The sequence below is a fragment of the Hippopotamus amphibius genome, chromosome 1, assembly GCF_030028045.1.
Source record: "Hippopotamus amphibius kiboko isolate mHipAmp2 chromosome 1, mHipAmp2.hap2, whole genome shotgun sequence".
Lineage (NCBI taxonomy): Eukaryota > Metazoa > Chordata > Mammalia > Artiodactyla > Hippopotamidae > Hippopotamus > Hippopotamus amphibius.
Genome location: NC_080186.1, coordinates 186755431 through 186772413, shown reverse-complemented (window position 1 = coordinate 186772413; position 16983 = coordinate 186755431). Strand labels below are relative to the sequence as shown.

The 16983-nt window shown below is 36.4% G+C and overlaps 1 protein-coding gene across 2 annotated transcripts in view; it reads left to right on the top strand.

Annotated features, from left to right (window-relative positions):
• The window catches only part of WDR36 (WD repeat domain 36), a 45050-nt gene that overhangs the window by 22381 nt on the left and 5686 nt on the right, over positions 1–16983 (top strand). For both annotated transcript variants that reach the window (XR_009054198.1, XM_057737688.1), the window contains exons 17-19: positions 11748–11855; positions 14534–14631; positions 15024–15169. Coding sequence is in view for 1 of the 2 variants with exons in the window: in XM_057737688.1 (XP_057593671.1) it covers positions 11748–11855; positions 14534–14631; positions 15024–15169 (352 nt within the window). In the remaining variant the exon portion in view is untranslated. The remainder of the gene's footprint in view (positions 1–11747; positions 11856–14533; positions 14632–15023; positions 15170–16983) is intronic.

Here is a 16983-nt window from a genome sequence, read left to right as displayed (position 1 = left end):
TTGATCTCAAACAGCAGAGATTAATGCCATAAAAGATAATAGAGAGGAAAATCCAATCTCTTAGGTTCTCTTTTCCTGCAAAATTGAGATATAGACGTGAGTTGCATATACCTTAAGAAAGCTCATGTGGCCTTTTTGATACTCCAAAGTAGAGATCATACTTTAGGACTGCAGACTTTTGTTTTGAGTGTATTTTTGTTTTTGTTGTTATTATTGCTACTGAATTTAGTTGAGATCAGAACACTTAACTTTGCTTTGTGTATATTATATATTTTCTGCCTCTAACATAATTCTTGAAAAAAGACATTTAGATACCTTAAAGTGATGAAAATATGTGTCTTAAGATTTGGGTAAAACCCAACAGTGTTGAGAAATCTGTCATAGGTTAGAAACTTGCTACTAAAACAGCACTTAAAGAAAAAACATTAGGTCTGTTCAATAATTTGAACAGGAGAGACCTACAGGGAGAGAGAGTACTTTGTTGTTAAAAATTATGTAGGAATAGATACAATTTGAAATCATATTACTTAACATAGAATTGCTAACATTGAGTTTGAAGGGAGTGATGGGAAAAGGAACATACCATAAGGAAAGAGATAGGTGAGAAAGATGAGAAGGAAGATAGTAGTTTTCAATCTTCTGAAATATTCATAAACTAAGCTTTGCTCAATCCTACTCCTCTTCTTTCTTGGGTATTACATAAGCTCATACCTGAAAGCAATTTGGCCTTTAGAAAGGAAGAGCCCTGATGTACTTATTTCCCTTTAAGTTTGATATAGGAATGAGGCACAGCTGTCTCTACAACATAATACTAGATTTGGAATATGCACAGCAAGAGTGACACTAATAGGTTCAGCTTTAATAAGTAGGGAATTTTGTCTCTTTTTTACTTAAAATGAAGCAAAATATAACTAGTTGACTGTGTCCTTCAGCTTCAAAAAGTTCACCTCAAGTTGGTGCTTTCTTAATTAAAAAAAAACACAACTTTTTTCTAAAGGTACCATTAGAAATATTAATAAGGCTTTTGCTTCTTGGACTTCCACTACTTTCTAAAAGTGAACATTATAATTTGAATTACTTCACAGTAGGAAAGTTGTACAAGAAATAGAGTTGACAATGCCCTTTTCACTTTTCCTTTTTAGTAGTTTTAGTTCACATTAGATAGGAGAGAGAGGTTAATGTTCAGTAGTACTAAATTGGCAAAATATTTTTTTAAAGTGGTAAGGTTTTTTTGGAATGGAAGAATTAGGATCTGAAAGTAGTGTTCAGAGCCACCAATCTTTTTTTTTTTTTTAGAACTTTTATTGAGATATGGTTAACATACAATAAACTGCATATATTTAGAGCGTACAATTTGGTATCCCAGTCTCCCAATTCATTCCCCCCCAGCCCTCCCCACTTTCCTCACTTGGTGTCCGTATGTTTGTTCTCTACATCTGTGTCTCTGTTTCCGCCTTGCAAACCGGTTGATTTGTACCATTTTTCTATAGTCCGCATATATGTGTTAATATATGGTATTTGTTTTTCTGACTCACTTCACTCTGTATGACAGTCTCTAGGTCCATCCATGTCTCTACACATGTCCCAGTTTGATTGCTTTTTACAGCTGAGTAATATTCCATTGTATATATGTACCACATCTTTTTTATCCATTCATCTGTTGATGGACATTTAGGTTGCTTCCATGTCCTGGCTATTGTAAATAGTGCTGCAATGAACATTGGAGTGCATGTGTCTTTTTGAATTATCAGAGCCACCAATCTGTGACTCAGCATTAGCCTTTTTGCTGAATTTCTTACTATAATAAAAAGATGAACAGACTTAAATATGACAGGTTTTCAACTCTGGTATCTTATTTTTCCGTGAACACAGGCAATTTTAAGTAAATACAGAGGCATTAAGCTGGGAGAAACCCAAGAACAAGAAATGAGTCACATAGGGATTAATAAAAGAAAATATAATATCTACACTGGTTGGACCAAAGTATATATATATATATTTTTAAGAACTTTTATTGAGCTATAATCGACATACAATAAACTGCATATATTTAAAGTGTGTAATTTGATTTGTTTTTCTTATTAGTAATGTATATATGGCAATCCCAATCTCCCAGTTCATCCCACCCTGCTTTCCCCCCATGATGTCCATATGTTTGTTCTCTACATTTGTGTCTCTATTTCTGCCTGGCAAACTGGTTGATCTGTACCATTTTTCTAGATTCCACATATATGGGTTAATATACAATAATTTTCTCTTTCTGACTTCACTCTGTATGACAGTCTCTAGGTCCATCCATGTCTCTACAAATGTCCCAATTTTGTTCCTTTTTGTGGCTGAGTAATATTCCATTGTATATATGTACCATATCTTCTTTATATATTTTTAATAAAGAAAAAAATAACTACTTTTTTGGTTAGGATTTGAAGTGAAGCAAATGAGAAAGGTTGAAAAGCAGAGTCACACAACTGCTGCTGCCTAATTGCAGCCAAGCTAACGTTTACCATGAGCTGCTACACACTTTTTTTTAAATTAATTAATTAGTTAATTAATTGGCTGTCTTGAGTCTTCATTGCTGCTGCTCGAGCCTTCTCTGGTTGCAGAGAGCAGGGCCTACTCTTTGTTGCAGTGCTCAGGCTTCTCATTGCCGTGGCTTTTCTTGTCACGGTGAACGGGCTCTTGGCACGCAGGCTTCAGTAGTGATGGCACCCACATGGGCTCAATAGTTTTGGCCCCCGGACTCTAGAGCACAGGCCCAGTAGTTGTGGCACATGGGGTTAGTTGCTCCGCAGCATGTGGGATCTTCCCGGACTAGGGCTCGAACCCATGTCCCCTGCATTGGCAGGCGGGTTCTTAACCACTGCACTACCAGGGAAGCCCTGCTACGCACTTTTATGCTTTTTTTTTTTTTCATCTTTTCTCATATCCTGTTAGGTATAGGTACTTTTTAGTCCTGTTTTGCAAATGTGGAAATGGAGGCTTAGAGAGAAGTTAAGTGACTTGCCCAAGGCTGCATAGTTTGTCAGTGAGATTTTGCTGTAATAAGCATAGGAGAAAGAAAGACTTCCCAATAGTTGTGATATCAGCCTTGTTTTGGGTTGTATATGTTCTAAGGATGATTTGATCTCCTTGATGTAGAAGATAGTAAGGAAGTAAGGATCAGTATTTCATCATACAAACATAGGTAACTGCTGGGATTTTTCCCCTTTTTTTTAAACATAATTATGATGACAGCCTTTGGAGATTGCTAGTTTTTTCTTCAGTAAGCAATTTTATCATTTACATAACATGTTAAATATGTAAAGAACAAATGTACTCATTACAAGGGGTAAAAAGTGAAACTACTGTGAGTAACCATTGATGTGTGTGGTAACATACAGATATATCCATCTGAAATTGCGCCTGTCTAAAATGAATTGCTTAGGTACTGAACTGTTTCCTATAATGTTGTTTTTGTTTAAGTGCTGAAAATTTTGTGTTTGTAGGATTCTCAGAGAAGCAGAGTTGAAATTTTTTATTCCTGAAATTATCTTTCATCCCCTACCACTACAACCTTTAATTTCTGGTTGCTTTTAATCTCTTAAATATTTAGGTTGAACTCGTTTTGGGAGTGAGAACAATATAAACTTAAATAGTTTTAATAGAATTTTGCGTTTTGTTCTGTCTCATCCCTCCCACCCCTGCTTTTTGAGGAGGATTACATGAGAATAATTGGAATAGAGCATTGTTTTGCATTTCTCACTGAGGCAAAAAAATATTCCTTTGTTCTGTTCATTAAAATTTCCTTTGTAAGGTGATTCCATCACTGGAGATTGAACATCTAGACATTGTCTGCATTTGTTTAGAATATAATCAGAAGTGAGTTAATGTTACCTGTATATGAGGGGCTTTGTGCTTGAAAATCTGATCCTTTAAAATGGGAATTTTTTTCACCTTCTCTCAAAAACCTTTTAATTTACCTGAGACTTTTCATTTTACAGGATTAACAGGAGACTATATGGTAGCTAGGTCTGGCATTAACTGTAGACTTAAGCTTTATGAACTACTTTGACCATGTAAAATATGCTATGTGTGTGGAAACCACCTTCCTCAATTTGATGCTTTTACATAATGGAAGGCCAGCCTACCCACACGCAGCAGCTGTGGAAATCACATTGCACAACGAGTTTGCCAAAGTAATTATAGTATCAAGTAAAATAAATTTGCTCAAGCAGTAGCTTTCTTTTTTTTTTTTTAAACTCTTTATTGGAATATATTTGCTTTACACTCTTGTACCAGTCTTTGAGATACACCAAAGTGAATCAGCTGCATCTACACATATATCCCCATATCCCCTCCCTCCCGCAACTCCCCCCACCCTCCCTGTCCTGGCCCTCCAAGGCATCTCCCATCATCAAGTTGATCTCCTTTTGTTATACAGCAACTTCCTGCTAGCTATCTGTTTTACAGCTGGTAGTGTAAATATGTCTATGCTACTCTCTCACCTCATCCCAGCTTCCCCTAGCCCCTCACCCCAGCCCCGTGTCCTCAAGTCCATTCTCTACTTCTCTATCTCCACTTTTGCCTGTCACTGGGTTCATCAGTACCATTTCTTCAGATTCCATATATATGTCTTAGCATACATTATTTGTTTTTCCTCTTTCTGGCTTACTTCACTCTGTATGATAGACTCTAGGTCTATCCATCTCATGACATATAGTTCAATTTCATTCCTTTTTGTGGCTAAGTAATATTCCATTGTATATATGTGCCACATGTTCTTTATCCATTCATCTGTTGAGGAGCATTTAGGTTGTTTCCATGTCCTGGCTATTGTAAATAGTGCTGCAATGAACATTATGCTACATGTTTCTTTTTGGATCATGGTTTTCTCTGGGTATATGCCCAGTAGTGGGATTACAGGGTTATATGGTAGTTACATTTTTAGTTTTTTAAGGAACCTCGAAACTGTTTTGCATAGTGGCTGTACCAGCTTACATTCCCACCAACAGTGCAAAAGCGTTCCCTTTTCTCCACACCCTCTCCAACATTTATTGTCTCTAGATTTTGTGATGATGGCCATTCTGAGCTGTGTGAAGTGATACCTAATTGTGGCTTTGACCTGCATTTCTCTAATGATTAGTGATGTTGAGCATCTTTTCATGTGTTTGTTGGCCTTCTGTATGTCTTCTTTGGAGAAATGTCTATTTAGGTCTTCTGCCCATTTGTGGATTGGGTTATTTGCTTTTTTGGTATTAAGCTGCATGAGCTGCTTGTATACTTTGGAGATTAAAACTTTGTCCGTTGCTTTGTTGGTAAGTATTTTCTCCCATTCTGAGGGTTGCCTTCTAGTCTTGTTTATGGTTTCTTTTGCTGTGCAAAAGCTTTTAAGTGTCGTTAGGTCCCACTTGTTTATTCTTGATTTTATTTCCAATATTCTAGGAGGTGGGTCAAAAAGGATCTTGCTTTGATGTATGTCATAGAATGTTCTGCCTATGCTTTCCTCTAGGAGTTTTATAGTGTCTGGCCTTACATTTAGGTCTTTAATCTATTTTGAGTTTATTTCTGTGTATGGTGTTAGGAAGTGTTCTAATTTCATTCTTTTACATGTAGCTGTCCAATTTTCCCAGCACCACTTATTGAAGAGGCTGTCTTTTTTCCATTGTATATCCTTGCCTCCTTTGTCAAAGATAAGCTGCCCATATGTGCTTGGGTTTACCTCTGAGTTCTCTATTCTGTTCCATTGATCTACCTTTCTGTTTTTGTGCCACTACCATACTGTCTTGATCACTGTGGCCTTGTAGTATAGTTTGAAGTCAGGAAGCCTAATTCCACCAACTCCATCTTTCCTTCTCAAGATTGCTTTGGTTATTTGGGGTCTTTTGCGTTTCCATACAAATCGTAAGATTTCTTGTTCTAGGTCTGTGAAAGATGCCATTGGTAATTTGATAGGGATTGCGTTGAATCTGTACATTGCTTTGGGTAGTACAGTCATTTTCACAATGTCGATTCTTCCAATCCAAGAATATGATATGTCCCTCCATTTGTTTGGGTCGTCTTTGATTTCTTTCATCAGTGTCTTACAGTTTTCTGCATACAGGTCTTTTGCCTCCTTAGGCAGATTTATTCTTAGGTATTTTATTCTTTTTGTTGCAATGGTAAATGGAAGAGTTTCCTTAATTTCTCTTTCTATTCTTTCATTGTTAGTGTATAGGAATGCAAGAGATTTCTGCGCAATAATTTTGTATCCTGCTACTTTACTAAATTCATCGATTAGTGCTAGCAGTTTTCTGGTAGAGTCTTTAGGGTTTTCTATGTATAATATCATGTCATCTGTGAAGAGTGACAATTTTACTTCTTCTTTTCCAATTTGGATTCCTTTGATTTCTTTTTCTTCTCTGATTGCTGTGGCTAACACTTCCAAAACTATGTTGAATAATAATGGTGAGAGTGGACACCCCTGTCTTGTTCCTGTCCTTAGAGGGAATGCTTTCAGTTTTTCACCATTCAGGATGCTGTTGGCTGTTGGTTTCTCATATATGGCTTTTATTATGTTGAGGTAATTCCTATTTTCTGGAGAGTTTTTATCATAAATGGATATTGAATTTTGTCAAAAGCTTTTTCTGCGTCTGTTGAGATTATCATATGGTTTTTATCTTTCAGTTTGTTAATATGGTGTATCACATTGATTGATTTGCGTATATTGAAGAATCCTTGCATTCCAGGGATAAACCCCACTTGATCATGGTGTATGATCTTTTTAATGTGCTGTTGGATTCTGTTAGCTAGTATTTTGTTGAGGATTTTTGCATCTATATTCATCAGTGATATTGGCCTATGATTTTCTTTTTTTGTGACATCTTTGCCTGGTTTTGGTATCAGGGTGATGGTGGCCTCGTAGAATGAGTTTGGGAGTGTTCCTCCTTCTGCTATAATTTGGAAGAGTTTCAGAGGAATAGGTGTTAGCTCTTCTCTAAATGTTTGATAGAATTCGCCTGTGAAGCCATCTGGCCCTGGGCTTTTGTTTGTTGGGAGCTTTTTAATCACAGCCTCAATTTCCGTACTTGTGATTGGTCTGTTCATATGTTCTATTTCTTCCTGGTTCAGTCTTGGAAGATTGTATTTTTCTAAGAATGTATCCATTTCTTCCAGGTTATCCAATTGATTGGCATATAGTTGCTTGTAATAGTCTCTCATGATCTTTTGTATTTCTGTGGTGTCCGTTGTTACTTCTCCTTTTTCATTTCTAATTCTGTTGATTTGCATCTTCTCCCTTTTTTTCCTGATAAGTTTGGCTAATGGTTTATCAATTTTGTTTATCTTCTCAAAGAACCAGCTTTTAGTTTCCTTGATCTTTGCTATTGTTTCCTTCATTTCTTTTTCATTTATTTCTGATCTGATCTTTATGATTTCTTTCCTTCTGCTCACTTTGGGGTTTTTTTGTTCTTTCTCTAGTTGTTTTAGGTGTAAGCTTAGGGTGTTAATTCGATATTTTTCTTGTTTCTTGAGGTAGCGCTTTATTGCTATAAAATTCCCTCTTAGGACTGCTTTTGCTGTATCCCGTAAGTTTTGGGTCGTGTTTTCATTGTCATTTGTTTCTAGGTATTTTTTTATTTCCTCTTTGATTTCTTCAGTGATTTCTTGGTTGTTTAATAATGTATTGTTTAGTGTCCATGTGGTTGTATTTTTTTACAGTTTTTTTCCTGTAATTGATATCTAGTCTCATGGCATTGCGGTCAGAAAAAATGCTTGATACAATTTCAATTTTTTTGAATTTACCAAGGCTTGATTTGTGACCCAAGATGTGATTTATCCTGGAGAATGTTCCGTGTGCACTTGAGAAGAAAGTGTATTCTGTAGTTTTTGGATGGAATGTCCTATAAATATCAATTAAATCGAGATGGTCTAATGTGTCATTTAGAGCTTGTGTGTCCTTATTTATTTTCTGTTTGGATCACCTGTCCATTGGTGTAAGTGGGGTGTTCAAGTCTCTTACTATTATTGTGTTACTGTTGATGTCCCCTTTTATGGCTCTTAGCATTTGCCTTATGTATTGAGGTGCTCCTATGTTGGGTGCATAGATATTTTCAATTGTCATATGTTCTTCTTGGATGGATCCGTTGATCATTATATAGTGTCCTTCCTTGTCTCTTGTAATAGTCTTTACTTTAAAGTCTAGTTTGTCTGATATGAGTATTGCTCCTCCAGCTTTCTTTAGAATTCCATTGCATGGAATATCTTTTTCCATCCCTTTACTTTCAGTCTGTATGTGTCCCTTGGTCTGAAGTGGATTTCTTGTAGGCAGCATATAAAAGGGTCTTGTTTTTGTATCTATTCAGCCAGCCTGTGTCTTTTGGTTAGAGCATTTAATCCATTTACATTTAAGGTGATTATTGACATGTGTGTTTCTGTTACCATTTTCTTAATTGTTTGGGGTTTGTTTTTGTAGGTGTTTTCCTTCTCTTGGGTTTCCTACTTAGAAAAGTTCCTTTAGCACTTGTTGTAAGGCTGGTTTGGTGGTGCTGAATTCTCTTAACTTTTGCTTGTCTGGAAAGCTTTTGATTTCTCTATTGAATCTGAATGAGATTCTTGCTGGGTAGAGTATTCTTGGCTGTAGGTTTTTCTCTTTCAGGACTTTTGGTATATCCTGCCATTCCCTTCTTGCCTGCAGAGTTTCTGCAGAAAGGTCAGCTGTTATCCTTATGGGTTTTCCCTTATATGTTATGTGTTGCTTTTCTCTTGCTGCTTTTAATATTTTTTCTTTGTGTTTAATTTTCATTAGTTTGATTAATATGTTCCTCAGTGTATTTCTCCTTGGGTTTATTCTGTATGGGACTCTCTGCGCTTCTTGGACTTCGTTATTTCCTTTTCCATGTTGGGGAAGTTTTCCACTATACCCTCTTCAGATATTTTCTCAGACCCTTTTTTTTCTTCTTCTTCCTCTGGGATGCGTATGTTTCGAATGTTGGTGTGCTTAATGTTGTCACCAAGGTCTCTGAGATTGTCTTCCATTCTTTTTATTCTTTTTTCTTTTTCCTGCTCTGTGGCAATTATTTCCCCTATTCTATCCTCCAACTCACTTATTCGTCTTCTGCCTCAGTTATTCTGCTGTTTATACCATCTAGAGTATTTTTAGTTTCAGTTATTTTATCTAGTGCTGTTTGTTTGCTCTTTAGTTCTTCTGATTCCTTTTTAACTGTTTCTTGTATTTTCTGTTTGTTATCGAGATTTTGGATCATCTTTACTATCATAACTGAATTCTTTTTCAGGCAATTTTCCTATTTCCTCTTCATTTATTTGGTCTTGTGTATTTTTACCTTGTTCCTTCATCTGTGGCATATTTTTTTGTCATCTCATTCTCCCCCCACTTTGGTTGGGCGGGATTGTGTTCCTGCTGGGTCTTGGTGTTAAGCTGAGAACCTCTGGGAGACCTCACGGTAAAGGATATTTCCTGGGAACTGGGTTTCCCTGTTAGTCCAGTGTTTTGGACTCAGAGCTCCCACCTGAGGAGCGCAGGCCTGACACTGGGCTTGTGTACCAAGATCCCACAAGCTGGTTGCTGCGGAGTTCCTGTGGTCTGCTTGGGCCTCAGGTCCGCTGGCCTCCGGTAACTGTTCTGTTTGTGGGGAGATGCGATCTCCGCGTCTTCCCATGCCACCATCTTGACTCCGCCCCCTTCTTTTTTTAATAGATAGACTCTGAACATGTTAGGGAGTTTCAACCCTCACACACTTACACTTTTAGTGAAAAAATATTAAGACAAAGAAGAAATGGTAAGATCTGAAATTACTGAGTTTAGGTTTAATCATCAGTATACATTAAGATAAAGTTTCTGCTCTGGTTATTTGCATTAAATGAATTAACAAATATTTTAACAGTCTCTGGTATATAATAAATGTGTAGCAAATGTCCTTTTCCCCAATTCCTTTGATCCCCAAGAGCAGCTATTCTTGTGAGTTTCCAAAGAAGGGTTGAGCAGAAATCAGACAGATTACTCAGCTTTTTTCCCCATAAGTGAAAATTAAACATCAGTCATTGTCCTGAGCACACTTGGGTTTGTTTGTAGTGCTCCTAATTTTAGTCTTGTCCTACTATCTTGCATTCATTAGTTAAGGTTCACATTGTTAATCACTCTGTGAGCACATTGAGAGAGATTTTATCATGGACAAGTCAGTTAATGCCTCCATTGGAGAGTCTTCATTTCCCACTGTTCACAGTGTGCTCCATGAATCACCAGTGTAGGCATCTTCTGGGTGTGTGTGCTGTCCAACTGTTTGTTGTACCTTTAGTCTCAGTAATGGTTTTACTGAGCTTATAGTGCTTGAGTGTAGACTGCTTGGTGACAGCTATGGCTCAGTTACTTTCTCCCTTGAGGAATTTTTTAAATCTTACTGGGCCTCATTTTTCTAATGTGTATGGTTAAGGATGGATCTGCCTCATAGGGTTGTGGGGATTAAATTAGTAGGTGCAAGTACTCAGGATACTTCCTAGCGTGGAGCACTAAAAAAAGTGTTAACTCCTGTTTTTCTTTCTTGAAGTAATTTGTTTTATTTAATGTAGTTTCTGAACTTCAGTCATTTTGCCATGCTTTCTCATGGATAATGTATTGGCTTCAGTGAATAAAGTAGTTTTTAAAACAGCCCTGATTAAAACCAGTGTACTCTTAAAGTATGCAAAGTATTCACACTCTTAGCCAGCCTAAGAAGCCTCCTCTGCAAGATGCCAATGTGTTAGGTCTTTCTTTTTGCTCCTTAAATTCACCTCGTTTCACTTCCTGTTGCCACTATCCTAGTTCACATCTGCACTGCTTATTAGATGACTGCTACCATAATCTTACTGTTCTTCCTGTTCAAATATATTCTACATTCTGCTGGCAGATTTTCTTATAAAAATGAAGATTACACCACTATCTGCTCAGAAGCCTAGAGTGACTTCCCATTGGTCAAAAGATAGAAACAAACTCAGTTGTTTGGTATTTAAGACCAAACTGCACTCCTCACTAGGCACTATTTTCCCTCGTCCTGTCCTCCACATTTCCTTCACCCAGAAGATACTTTCTTTACCATCAAGATGCATTGAATTCATGTCCATTTGTAAGGCTCGTTTCACACACTGCTCTCTGAGAAGCCTATTCTGAGACTTCTTCTTGAGTGTGATCGCTCCCTTTTCCTCTCCAATTTCAACACCCTGCTCACAGATTTTTAAAGCTGTGAGACTGGTTTCTGTAACTGCTTTATGGTTATGCTCTATAGACTGAATTTTCATGTTTCATGTACAGCATAGTTACCTATTTGAAAAACAGAATTGCTCCAACTTTTTTTCCACTTCCATTCTCTTATTCTTATTTATGACTATTTTGTTACTTTCTTCTATTGTCTGCACCTTTTATTATTTTCACTGAAATAACAAATACAGAAGAGTACAGATAATTTATTTTAAATGTGTGACATCTTTGAATTGTTTCTAAGTCTACTGAAATGGCATTCCAGAAAAACAGCATTCCCTGCTGTACTCTCCCTGTTGTTGAAACTCTTTCTTCAGTTAATTGGTCTATTTAGTGTTCTGGGTCTTTCTCATTAAGGACATTATTTTCACATAGTAACTTAGTTAACAAAGCTCTTTGTTAGTGATGACTTTCTGGTGTTGGTGATTTAAAGGAAAAAAATTCTGCATCTCTTACCCTTTGTTCTTTTTGCAAAAATATATTTTGTGAATTATATCCTTTTTGGTAGAGTTCAAATACTTTAACATCTTGATTCTTTTTATAGCCTTATAGACAGCTTTTTGTTGGACTCAGCTCCTCTTAATGTTACTATGTCCCCTACTGGAGACTTTCTGGCCACTTCCCACGTGGACCACCTTGGAATTTATCTATGGTAAGTTCTTTCATACAGTTCTCTTTTGGGTAAGAAGGAAAAGAAAGATGATATTGTCAGACAATCGTAGTTGCTTACATTGCCCTTTAGGTGGTGTTTTTTTTTTTTTTTTCTCAACTTATAAAATGAAAATGTCACATAGTTCACCATAAGTCTATGACTGAGTCAACATCTGCTCGAGAATTTAGATAACTTTGCTTAAGTGTGTATTCTAAACCACATGATTGATTTTTTATCTGTTATCCTATTTGGCTTTTATTTGCAGAAAGGATAAGTGAGTTTTAAAAATGTTAGAAAAGGGATATCCCCAGCCAGGCTGGTCTTCCTGCAACTGCCTCAATACCCCTTTATGACCTGGGTTAGTCACTTCTCAATTTCAGCCTCCTTTATCGATAAAATAAGGCATAAGTGTGGGCAGAAATGCTTTCTAAGATGCATTTTAGTTGCATAACTTTTCATAGCCATTTACAGATCTTTATGGTGGTCTTCTAACTATGATGAACATATTAGAGTTCAAAACAAATGGTCCATTATCTGGATCTACAAATTTTTTTGTCTGTTCTGCGTTTAGATGCCTAATTCTTTTAACTCTTATTATTTAGGAAGAGAAAAAAATGAATTCCTTTTCTAATTACAAGATTTTCTAATTGGCTTTTTAGGATATGAAAGTAAATTCAGTATATAATAGAAATAGACTTCGGCCACCTTAATAAGAAAAATAGAGTATCTCCTGGAATCTTTGAGGCTTCAACAATCAAGACAGTAGAAGAATGGTAGCTGTGGTACCTCAGCAACAAGAGTATATATAGTACAGCTATTAATATAATGCAGAATCTGATATTTCCAATTTTTATTTTGCATTCCAGATTCATTATGTTTGGGAAATAGAATCTGATTAACCCACTTTGGGTTAGTCATCCAAGGCCATGGTGCAGGGTCAAGTAGCGCACTTAGAGGACTATTGTAGAGAAGGGGAAATCCATGACTGTTCAGCAGTCCCCAAAGACCTGATCTGCATATTCTCTCTGACTTAATTCTCTGAGTCCATCTTTACTTCAGTTGTAATTTCCTTATATGAAGGTTGCCATTTGTCAAAGCAATATAAATACGTAGATGTCATGTTACCTTATAAAAGTGTTATCCATTACTGATCTCTCAAATATTGGGTTGGCCAAAAAGTGCCTTCGGTTTTTAAGTAAAAAATAAAAGACACATTTTTCATTTTCACCAAGAACTTTATTGAACAACATATTCATCCTTTTTTTCCACTACCTTCTGCCATTTTTCAGGCAACTTCATGATTCCATCTTCCTAAAACTTATTATCTTTTTGAGCAAAGAACTGTTCCAGGTGCCTTTTACAGTCTTCCAGGGAATTGAAATTTTTTTCATTAAGAGAATTTTGTAAATAAATGGAAATCTGAAGGGGCAATGTCTGATGAATATGACAGATGAATCAGAACTTCCCAGCCAAACTGTAACAGTTTTTGCCTGGTCATCAGAGAAACATGTGGTCTTGCATTATCCTGATGGAAGATAATGCCTTTTCTGTTGACTAATTCTGGACACTTTTCAGCGAGTGCTGCTTTCAGTTGGTCTAATTGGGGGTAGTACTTATTGGAATTAACCATTTGGTTTTCTGGAAGGAGCTCGTGATAGAGGACTCCCTTCCAATCTCACCATATACACAACATCACCTTCTTCAGATGAAGACCAGCCTTTGATGTGGTGGGTGGTGGTTAATTTCACTTGCCCCACGATCTCTTCCATTCCACGTTATTGTACAGTATCCACTTTTCATCACCCGTCATAATTTGTTTTAAAAGCAACGTTTTCGTTATGGTTAAGTAGAGAATCACGTGCGGAAATACGGTCAAGAAGGGTTTTTTTGCTTAACTTATGTGGAACCCAAACATCAAAGCAATTCACATAACCAAGCTGGTGCAAATTACATTCAGTGCTTGATTTGGATATTTTGACTGTGTCAAGTATCTCCTGCATAGTATAACATTGATTGTTCTCAGTTAATGTCTCAATTTGATCGCTGTCAACTTCAATGGGTCTACCCGACCATGGAGCATCGTCCAGTGAGAAGTCTCCAGCATGAAACTTCGCAAACCACTTTTGATGTGTTGGATCAGTCACAGCACCTTCTCCATACACTACATAAATCTTTCTGTGTGTTTTAGTTGTGTTTTTACCTTTCTTGAAATAATAAAGCATAGTATGCTGAAAATGTTGTTGTTTTCCTTCCATCTTCAATATTAATATGGCTACACAAAAATTCACCAATTTTAATGTCTTTTTTAAAATGCACACTCATATGACAACTGTCACAATCTAACAAAATTGTTTCGAATGAAGTTAAAGACAGCTAAGTGCTGCTAAGAGCCATCTTACAGAAAAAACTGAATGAACCTTTTGGCCAACCCAATATTTTTCTGTGCTTCATTAGAAATAAAGACTCCATTAATAATGTGTGTGCACAGCTTTCTTGTGGTGACATCTATGACATGAATCAAAGCATTTTCAAATTAATACTATTTTTGTTATCTTTTTTTAACTTACAAGTGATCAGAATCTATAGCCAAATTCAAGGTCATGGAGATTATTTCCAGTAATTGAAGTTTCCCTGAAAATATTTTTATAAGTTTTACAGTATTGCTTTTTATTTCTCAGGTCCAATATTTCCCTGTATTCAGTTGTTTCATTACGGCCACTTCCCACAGATTATGTTCCTTCAGTAGTGATGCTTCCTGGTACTTGTCAAACTCAAGGTAATCACAAAATAGTGAAGTATTTCTTGAAATGTAATAGAATAAACCTAACATGCGGGATATTGCTACTGAAGGCAAAATTTAATGCATTCAAAGTATTTTTTAGCTTATATGAAATATTTTGAGTGATTTCATGAATTTATGCAAAGATATAATTGATGTGGTATTGATACCAAATAGTATACCAGTGGAGAAATGTTTTGAGCCTGGTTCTGGGAATTGTATATAATATGAGAAAATAAGAAAATGAACTAAATAAATAGATTTTCCAAGGCTATATTGGGTGAGCATGTTATGAAATACTGATGGATTTAGAATGAATGAAGTTGCTTTTATATGATAAAAATCTCCTTCAGCATTCATTTTTTTACCTGAAAATTCTTTGCTTTAAGATGTAGAATTATCAGAAGAAACCATAGAACCAAGTGATGAAATGATAGAGTATGACTCTCCAGAACAGTTGAATGAGCAATTGGTGACTCTATCACTCCTTCCTGAATCCCGGTGGAAAAATCTGCTTAATCTTGATCTTATTAAGGTAATACTATAGTGCACTTAATATTAGCCCCTAAAGACACATTCCAAAAGTATTTTCTTTAGTAGAGATTGCTTCCCTTACTTGGAAGGCTTTAGGAGGAGCAGTTAATGCGTAAGATAGTAAAGAGAATACCATGTGGCTGAATGCTGTTTAATCCAGTATGATTATCACAAGATTTCCTCTCTCTATATATATCAGTTTTGAGAGCAGTAAAGACCTTTGGATATAGCAAAAGTATATGTAGCCTGCAACTACAGAGCCATTAGCCCAGCCTAATAAATTACTTTTTTAACTTCTGAAACAAGAAAAATAAATTGCCATAATGTGTGATGTTTCTGTTGCTAGACATTTGGGGATTAGAATACTTTCATTGGTCTTTTTAAAATTAAGTTTCAGTCACCCTTTATCATACCACACCCTGCTCTGTCAGCTACAAGAAGATTTGCTATTGTCTTCAGGCACATAAGGTAATATGAACTAGGTACTAGGTAGTGTCCTGAGACAGTAGCAATGGGAAAAACTTAGCCCCTTTGTCCTTGAGGAGTTTACAATTTTACAGGAAAAATTTTTTACAGGCATAAATTAGTGTTTTTCAAAGCATGTTTCGTGACCCCTATTTGTGAGTAGCAAAAGCAATTGTAAGGTATGGACTAGAGTAGAAAATTTCAGAGATTATCCTGATAATTTGGGTAAGTATTGTTTTATGAAACTTGATTTGGTTAGATAAACACATACCTTCGCTAGAGGTTATGTGTGTACTAAGTCACATTAGGGGCTGGCATTAAAAAAAGTGTAAGGAACACTGACATAGATAACTAAGGACAAGGTGTGGTGAGTATCTTTGTAACTAATAACTTAGCACCAGAAAAGATATGTGTGTCTTGGGTAAGAAAAGAGAGAGGTTTTCACATGTTAATTTGACTTACAGAATTTAAAAGTGCTTCTTTTTACTTGCTCACTTTTTGAAAGATTGGGCATCAGCATAAAGGTATGTTGTCTAGATGCATGGTTATGAAATCTCTCCATCATGTTGTCTAGTCTGTCAGCTGTAAAGGGAGTACTTTATGGAATAGCTTTAAAAGCAATATATTAAAAAGTACAAGTAGGTGATTGTGAAGGGAGCAATTAGAGTAATTGCCCAATTGAGCTGAATTTGGGGGCCACTCTGCTTCTTGCTAAGATATAGTTTGTTCTGCATAAAGACATACAGAAACCTGAGTGAATGCCCTTTGTGAGAGAAATATGCTAACATCTCCAATATTCTTATTTCCTTCTAAATGAAAGAAGTTAGAATTTTTATTTTTGTCCTGTGTAGGTAACTTTTCTACTTTTGGTTTTCTTTATGAAGTTAGGTACTTTCCAGAGCCCTGTGGAACTTCTCCAGAGCCCTTTGTTTTTGTTTACAGCTCAGTGACTCTCTGCCTTATAACTCAAGAGTCATGAGTTAGAAGGGTAACCGTGACTCTTACTACAGTTTCTACCATCACAGAGGAGGGCTGGGCTTTCATTGCTGTTGGCAGTACTTTGTCTGGCGTTCATGTACTAACTTTCTTTTATGCTGTGCCTCCAGGAGGCCACAACTATCCCTGGCTTTCTTTCAAAAAGCACATCTCCGCAGGGTTCCTAAAGAATGGAAGAGGAATAGCATTAGGTAAAATTGTGAGACTCCTTTATTAGGCAGTTTACCACAGAAAGGTTCCATCAAATGTTCCTGAGATAGTGGTATGTAACAATGTAATCACCAAAACTGAATTCTGTCAGTGGGAATTCCGATGGAGGATTTTGTGATAGAATTTTGCTAACACTTGAAATAT